The sequence below is a fragment of the Phaseolus vulgaris genome, chromosome 7 (assembly GCF_000499845.2).
Source record: "Phaseolus vulgaris cultivar G19833 chromosome 7, P. vulgaris v2.0, whole genome shotgun sequence".
Lineage (NCBI taxonomy): Eukaryota > Viridiplantae > Streptophyta > Magnoliopsida > Fabales > Fabaceae > Phaseolus > Phaseolus vulgaris.
Genome location: NC_023753.2, coordinates 35,372,740 through 35,381,351, shown reverse-complemented (window position 1 = coordinate 35,381,351; position 8,612 = coordinate 35,372,740). Strand labels below are relative to the sequence as shown.

Here is an 8,612-nt window from a genome sequence, read left to right as displayed (position 1 = left end):
AACATCTCATGGGATATTTCTAATTTACAAATGTTTATTATATGTTGTAGAAAATATCTATATTTTTGTCTTTCAAAAGATCATACAAATATCATACCAAAATCTATCGATATTAAAATATTTTAAAGAACACACTAAAGTTGTTCCCTACCAATAACTTTCCTTAAAAGAAAAAAATGTTAGCTCCTCAAACACAATCATCCTAGTCTTATGTTTTATGAATTTAATGTATCTCTATAATTAAACATGGACATACACAAACTTGAAAAAGAAGACATTTTTTTAAAGATTTCAATAACTAAGAATGATTTGTAACGATTATTTCTTCTATATATATATAAAAGATCTTTTGAAGAAGAAATGTTGAAGATGATAACTACAAACACTCTTAAAACTCTTGTAATCTTTTAAAGCAATTGATGAACATATATTTATTCACACTCACTAGCCTTATTCATAGATTATTGGACTATAATAAATAAATCCATTTTTTTAATTAATATTCTTATAATTGGGTTTATTTGGGCCTTAACTATTATTATTGTTAATTTTGTGTTTTTAGAGTAAATTATCCGGAGGAAGCATCTACCTTTGTGAATGGGCCAAATATGCAAAAGTCCAAGTTGTTTCTTGAACCAAAACAGAAAACAAATTCTGAGGAGAAGAAAGAGAAAATAAAATCTACAATATCTCAGAAACAGAATTGGAAGCAAATCTTCTGCAAAATATAAGAATTCTGGCAAGATGGAAACTTAGAAACGGTTAACAAAATATAAACTACAATATTCTCTCAAGATCCTGGGAGCAGAAAAGCCTATAAAAGGACAAAGCATAAAAGAGAAAAGGGAGAACTTCATAGGGTTTTCTTGGTTTATTTTCTTCTTAGTAATTCTTTTGTTTTGCCTCCGCATGGAAGGCTAAACCTTTTTGGTTGATTCCTTTGTAATTTCGCATTGAGTTCTGAGGATTCAAGAGAGAGGAGGTAAGCATTCCCATGGAGTATACGCATGGAACAAAGTGGGTATGGATTAAACCAGTAGACGCATGCTTTACTGGTGAGTTTCAGTTGAATCAGATTGACGCATGTTCAATCTGGTTTAGCTCTGTTGAAGGATTGAGAAAAGATTAATCTTTAGACAACCTGTGAAGAATTCAATGGTGGAAGAACTTGGGATCAACAACTTTTTATTTGCTATTTTAATCTCTTTTATATTTTCTGTACAACTATCTAAAATCCCCTTTTTATCTTTAGTGTTATTGCTAACTTTTATTGCTTGCAGATAGATTTTAAACCCTGATCAGCTAATTTTACTATTGGATTCGTTGGGAGACGACTTGGGGACATTTGTCCACAATTATACTATCATCTCTCTTGTTAGACAAGTCTACGCTAGAATCATATTAATTTGACAGCAAAACGACAACTATCAGCCATCCTTGTGTCCTAGTTGTAAGACAAGAACACTATTTTTCTTTTCTTTACCAGGGTAAAAGAATATTATAGATCTTGTGTTCATCTTAAGATGATACCCTCTTTTAATTAACAAACCCGTGATTGTTTAAATCACACTCTTTGTACAAATATTTTTTTTAGCTCAGACTGATTGTCTTTCGAAATTTTATAAGAAGTGATTGTATTCCAAAATAAACACACATTTGCACCATCTAATGTTCTTTTTTTCACTTAATTTTTCATATTTCTTGTTTGTTCTTCTTAATAAAAATAATAGAAAGCGCAGTAGATACGTATCCTTGAACGTTGGACAACTTTTTGCACTAATGAATACTACATTCCCGGAAGTTAAGTGAAATGTAGATATACAAAACAACAGAAGGACCTTCTTAGGACAATGATCATCTTTAGTAACAGTACCAGATAGTTCTTAATGTGAAGAGGTGTCTTAAAGATAAGATGTATTGAAAATTTATTTTAATAAACTGATTTTGTAAGGTTAATTTAAGCTTAATTTTATTAATATCTTAAAGAAAAATATTATTTTGACACTCACTTTTTGCATTGCTCTAAAACACCTTTCAAATGATAGAGGTTATTAAATGTAAAGAGATATTTTTATCATTTGAAGAAGTGTAATTTGGAGCAAGAGGTGTGAAATTATCAGTCCTTTATCTTAAAAAAAACTATAATACTTTAAAAGAATATTAGCAATGCATAAGCAGTACTGGCCATTACCATTGGATGAATGAATAATCCATACAATAAGGAAAACTACCATTCACTAGCTTCCACAGAGATAAGCCAAAAATAAAACTTTTAAATCCTAAACTCAATTTCTTAGCTATTTAACATGCTGACGGCATGCTTAGTATCACAAGGTCCGTTTATAGACAACTATGGGGCTTCTTATATTGTGTTGACAGTCACTCCATTCTAGAGATGCTGATAGTAATTTTGAGTCCTTAGGCATTGGAGGACCCTTAAGCACAACCTTGAAGGACAACTCTTGGTTCACCCCACTAAATGTCAAAGTGTCAGGGATGACCTTAATGGAAAGACCCTTAGGTGATGTGACTTTGGCCTTGTAAGTTGAGTTTCCAAGTCCTACGTTGGTCACACTCCGATAAAAGATTGCAGAAATGCTACCATTAGGTGTGATCTGGGTGTGCATTGAAGGGTAGTTTATTCCATCAGTGCCTTGTGCAGGGTCAATGCCAGAGCAGTCGAAGCCTTTGGTGCCAATTATTATTCCAATGCTGCTGCTGTTGTAGCCTTCTTTGCACAGGAATGCAATGTAGGAATCGATGCTAATGTTGTAAAGTAAGCCAGGATCCAATGCTTTCACCGGGTTGATCTGCCCTGACCCAGATCCTAGCTCTGCAGTATTGTCGTTGATTCTCATTGGGGTGGCTGAACCATAGAGACCAGAATATGTTAGAAACTGAAGAAGAATCGCCTTGTTCATCAAGAATTTCATTGAACAATTATATAATAGCAACTCTTGTTTTCTTTTTATATTTTCTTACCGAAGTTTAGATTGAGACCTTGAGAGGCTAATACTAAGATCAGGACTAAGGACATACAATCATGGTTTCAAATTGTAGTCACAGTTTCACTGCAACATGTGGTCTTTGATATTCTGAGAAATTAAGGTCATATACAACCTATATATGACTGCCATTTTGGTCACGCTAGCTTGAATACCTTGATTTTGCAACAGTTACATGCAACACTTCATGTGGGTGCAAATTGTTTATATGTTGTAAATAGGAGAAAGTTTACTCGTACCCTTGTCTCATAATTGATCAAGGGAAAACTAGAAAATATTCATTACACAGAATGTAGAACTATCATTTTATATTTTAATAACTGAAATATTTTATAAACTGTACCAAATGCTTCTTAACAAGTATCCAAAAAGTCGATTAGCAATAAGATAACAGAATTTTATAGAATGTTTTTCTATTGCAAGATTGAAGTTGAAAATAAGCATTCTAATCTATGGATGGTGAATTTGGGTTCTCACCTGTGGTCATGAGAGCAGATTTAATTGCAGCAGGACTCCAATGAGGATGAAAAGATTTGACATAAGCAGTAGCAGCAGCAGCATGTGGGCATGCCATAGATGTTCCAGACAATATATTGAAAACGTTTCTACGGGTGTCATCAGGATCGCCTGATAGTGTGGCTAATTTGGAATATCCAGCAAGAATGTCCACTCCAGGAGCAGTCAAATCAGGCTGCACATAGAAAACCCTGAAATTCAGAAACCACACACCAAGGCCAAGTCTTTCATGAGTATGCACTACTAATTAGTTGTGCCTATAGTCACTGCATTATTAAATTGCTCACAAGGCAAAGAGAACAAGATATAGATAAATAATCATGTCATGATTACCTTTAGGATATTAGTGGAGATGGATTGAGGTCCTCTAGATGAGAAAGAAGCAACAAATGGAGCAGGGCCTCTGGTGCTTTTAACCTTCTGTATAACAGCTTTAGCATCCCTGAAATTCAGTTACATGCAGGGTTTGTTTGAGATCAATTTGAACATGAGAGAAAGAAGTCAGACATAATAACCAGTCTGAATTTCGTACGCTAAGAAGAAGAAATTTGTTTATGTATCCAATCCACTAAAGATAAAGACATTTAATTTATAAGGTTAATATATCATCAGAATCATTTGGAGTCAATTATAAGAAGAGTTTGTTTGTTGGACTTATAAGATCACGGTTATCGAATCGCTATCAAATCACTCGTAATATAGTTCCACGCACAAGTTGGAAGATCTCGACGTTGGAGAAATGTATTGGAGATCTTCAATCAACTAGAAATAATAACATTTAATAATATATAAGTGAGTGCAAAACTGATCTTATAAAATTTGTTTCATAAGGTTGAGTCCACTTCTTAATAGTCTACATCATATAACACTATATTATCCCGACAAATAAACCTTAAATCTTAAATCAATACATAGAAGACATTGCATCATGTTTTTCTTTTCATAAATTGAAAATACGATAAAGTATTTATCATGTGAGAAGAAGAGATGAAGGTAACCAACAAGATTTTTCATTGAGATTAGTCATTTCATTCCAACATAATAGTTATAAAAGAAATCCAAACAAATTTCTTTGTGAGGGAGGGACATGGTAGACTAAAAAACTTACTTGGTGGAATTGATGTAGAGATCAATGGTTTTACCAGCAGTATTGGAATAAACATATACAGCAGGAATAATAGTGGTGGTGGAGTAGTCTAATGGGTATGAAAGACTTATGATGGTGCCTGCTCCATTTAGTTCTTTGATTATGTAGTCCTTGCTGCCTGGGCCAAGGCAATACACTATCTTCCTCATCACCTTCTCCTTGCTTAGACTCCCATAATCACATGCACTGCATACATCCAATATTATGCAGTACAATTCTCAAACTCATATCATACTTGTTAGAGAAATACACATGTTTTTGTTTAAAGGGTAGGTTCACTATGAACAAAATTGCTTCATATTTTACCTGGCATTGCCATAGCCGCCTTCTGTAACGTTGGAAGCAAGGGCTCCACTGATCAGAGGGTACATTTTTTTCTTAGGGGTGAAGGTATTGATGGACATACCCTGCAAAAAATGTTAATTTTTATTTCTCAGGGTTTAACATGTTTGCTTGTATATGCAAAAAAAAATGGTTCAACCTTTCAATTTTTCTTGCTATAGAAGTTCTGCAAATAATTCACATAACCCTTTGTTCATGTCATCATTTTTAGTCTTTATTCCAAAGTTTTGAAGTGTAATCTTTTACAACTTGAGACATAGTTATTAGAGTCAATATGTCTACTTTAAAATTCGAAACTCTATCATAAATTAAATTGTTCTTTATTTAACTTAAGCTATATGAAATTAAAAAAAAATACTATTGTTCAAAAATACAAAATTAATTATGTTTTCGTTTCTATATGTTAACTTTTTTCATTTAATTTTAATTAATTTACATATTATTGCGATTTAAAAATAATAGGAGTAAAATAATTTTCTATGAATATTTTATTAAAAGTAAAGAAAAACTATGTATCTTAATTTCTCTAAAATTAACTTAAGCACTTAAAGAAGTAGATGGAGTAATTATTATAATGATAAACAAATTTATTATATTCAAGAAAGATGTAAAAAGGTGTATGTTCTTTATTATTTCAACAAAATGAGAGAAAAAAGAGAGTAAGAGTTTAATTTGATAAAAGTTTGTATTATGAAGTAGTAAAAATAGTAAGGTAGATCATTATAGAGTGAGGGAAAATGCAATAATACACTAACCTTAAATTTGTGGCCATCGCCGAGGTCAACGACGGTGGTGAAGAGCCTGTCAGTGTTGGAAGCAGCAACCGTCAAAATCCAAGGAGCAACATTTTCGACGGTCATGGTGGCAGGGCCAGAGTTGCCGGCGGAGCAAGAGGTGACAATCCCTCTCTTCATAGCATGGAAGGCTCCGATGGCCACAGGGTCGCTGAAGAACTTTCTTGGAGTCCCTCCCAGAGACAAAGAAATCACGTTTACGCCGTCGGCTATGGCCTCGTCGAAAGCCGCCAGCAAGTCCATGTCGCTGCACCCGGAACTGCCCCAACAGACCTTGTACATCGCTATACGGGCACGCGCCACCCCGCCATGAGCTGTGCCGCCGCCGATTCCTTCCAGGCTGGCGCCCCTCACCGGCACTCCTGCCGCCGTAGATGATGTGTGGGTTCCATGGCCGTCTTCGTCTGCAGGACTGAGGTTTGGCTCAGAGTTTTCGAGATTGAAGAATTTTGCTCCGATTACCTTGCTGCATGCATGGAGCCATGCACTCAATTAGGTTGAACATGCACACAACTATCAAAAATATTTTTTTTTATATTAACACCCTATAATCCAATAAATATTAATATTTTAATTATTTATAAAAATTTATAATTTTTATTTTTTCTTAATTTATTTTATTATAAATATTAACATCTTATTGTGGATTTTATTGGATGTGAGGTGAAACATGTATCAATATCATAATCCACAATTATATATTCAATCGTTTCTGTACTACTCCACTCTCATAATATGGTGTAAGAAAATAATATGTATAGAAACATTATTTTTTCTATTTCTTTTATTAAATTTTAAAAGTGGTAGTTAATTTTTGGTTTCTTAAAAGTATTTTTTTTTCTAGTCAAGTAAGGTGGGTTTTACTTGTTATAGACAAAGTTTATGAACCAAAATGTATGATAAAGGGTTGTGAAACATCTAAATGTCTCTTTTATTTAATTAATTTATTCCTGATAAAAAAGAAAAACTTTAAATTATTATATTAAGTTACAAACTTTTACATATCAATAAATTTTGCTTTTGAAATATTTGTATTTGAGTGTGTTTTTTTTTTCAAAGAATAAAAAACTACTAAATAATTTTAATTAACTATTGTTGGTTACTGAAATATTGAAAATATTATACTTAGTATACATTCTTATTTTACGAGAGATAACAATTCAAAAATAATTTCTCGATATAAAAGTAACATAAAATTTCTTAGTTTTTTTTTTATAAATTTTTGTGTTAGTTTCATCGGTAATAGTGACAAAAAAGTGTGAATGGACAGAAGAATACTTGTTGCAACCAGTGAAATTGGCTCCAGTGACACATTTGCCCTTCCATCTGGGTGGGGGAGGTCCATATCCTGAATCGTTGAAACTGGGGCAATCAAGGGAAATTCCTGTTTATAATTTACATGTTAAAAGATTTAGAGATATAAACATTAAATAGATGAAAAATGAGAAATTTTACTCACTGTATAAAATAAAAATATTTTCTTTTGTCTATTTATATACATACCTGTGTCAAACACACCAACAATCATATGTTTTTCCACACGAGAGTGTCTGTTATTTTTTAAGGGCAACCCTAGAAAATTCCATGATCTTGTCGTGTGTAATTTGTTATGTGTATTTGGAAACACAGATACCACATTTTCCTCCTCTGTATATGTAGAATTAAACATCAATGAATATACATGGATAGAGAGAAGTTATATATATATATATATATATATATATATATATATATATATATGTATGTATGTATTAAAGCAATTAGTTGAGTTAAATGCAGTTCTTTAGGCGCTTCTGCTGTATTGTTTATTAATTAAAATTAAAATTTGCACTTCACTATCAAATGTTGATTTTTAATGTAATATAGAAAAAAACATTTAAAAAATTATATTTAAGTTTTGTGCTTATTTTAATATACACTACCTAGTAACTTCTCTGCTTCATGAGGCAAAAGTCTTGCAGCAAATCCATTGAAGCTCTTTCCATAGCTATGTATTTTGGATTTTCTGGCTAACTGCTGGCTGTAGAAAGGAAAAAAAGAAAAAAGATGAAAAAATTATGATTATTTGTAATAAACCAAATAAAGTCCAATTTTATAGGATTATAATAATGAAATGCATTTCTACTTGAGAAATGAGATTATTACTCTCCAATGGCTGTAGCCAGCAAGTTGTGGTGATGATCTTCCGGAGCATATGCTGTTGCCACTGGCAGCTCTCCCATGTATACAATATAAGTCTGTTTTTAGTTTCAATTTTTTAATCACAAATTTTTGCGTCAATGTTATTGTTCATCAATTTAAATAAGATCTTCATAAAATTGAATACAAACAATAACAAAAGTGTAAGTTTTAGTCACAAGATAACTTACCTTTCTCTCATGTTGATTTGATCCTTGAACAGGTGAACAACAGAAGAAGAGTAATATTGACAGAAAACTCTGTAACATCTTCATTGTAGTGCTCATTCCACCAATAGAACTAATATTTTGGTGTTAGTCACAAGTAGTTTATTTATTTATTTCAGTATTGAGCCGAGAAATAAGAGGATGTGTTTTGACTAAGTTGCAAAACGGCTTAGGAATAAGATTTAATACTCAGTATTTGGTGGCTTGGATTTTGGATCTGTGATATTTCATTAATTTGCTTTGCTTTGATTGCAATGAATCATGTTATTTGAACAGGTGGCATGGAGTGAAATTGATTTTTGTAATACAGATTTTTAAAAATGTAACCTATAAAACCCATATAAAAGTATAAAGATATACTTACAAAACCAAATTTTGTGTATATAGAAATCAAACTAAAAAT

General features: G+C 32.2%; 1 protein-coding gene across 1 annotated transcript; it reads right to left on the bottom strand.

Annotated features, from left to right (window-relative positions):
- Positions 1–2,270: 2,270 nt before the first annotated feature.
- Positions 2,271–8,576, bottom strand: LOC137830350 (subtilisin-like protease SBT4.15). Its single transcript, XM_068637637.1, has 11 exons — positions 8,174–8,576; positions 7,950–8,041; positions 7,727–7,824; positions 7,308–7,451; positions 7,083–7,188; positions 5,766–6,270; positions 4,975–5,075; positions 4,630–4,854; positions 3,855–3,963; positions 3,483–3,696; positions 2,271–2,866 (listed from the first exon to the last, which is right to left on the bottom strand). The coding sequence occupies exons 1-11, from the start codon at positions 8,267–8,269 to the stop codon at positions 2,328–2,330; spliced, it is 2,229 nt and encodes a 742-aa protein (XP_068493738.1). The 5' UTR covers positions 8,270–8,576; the 3' UTR covers positions 2,271–2,327.
- Between the last annotated feature and the right edge of the window lie 36 nt (positions 8,577–8,612).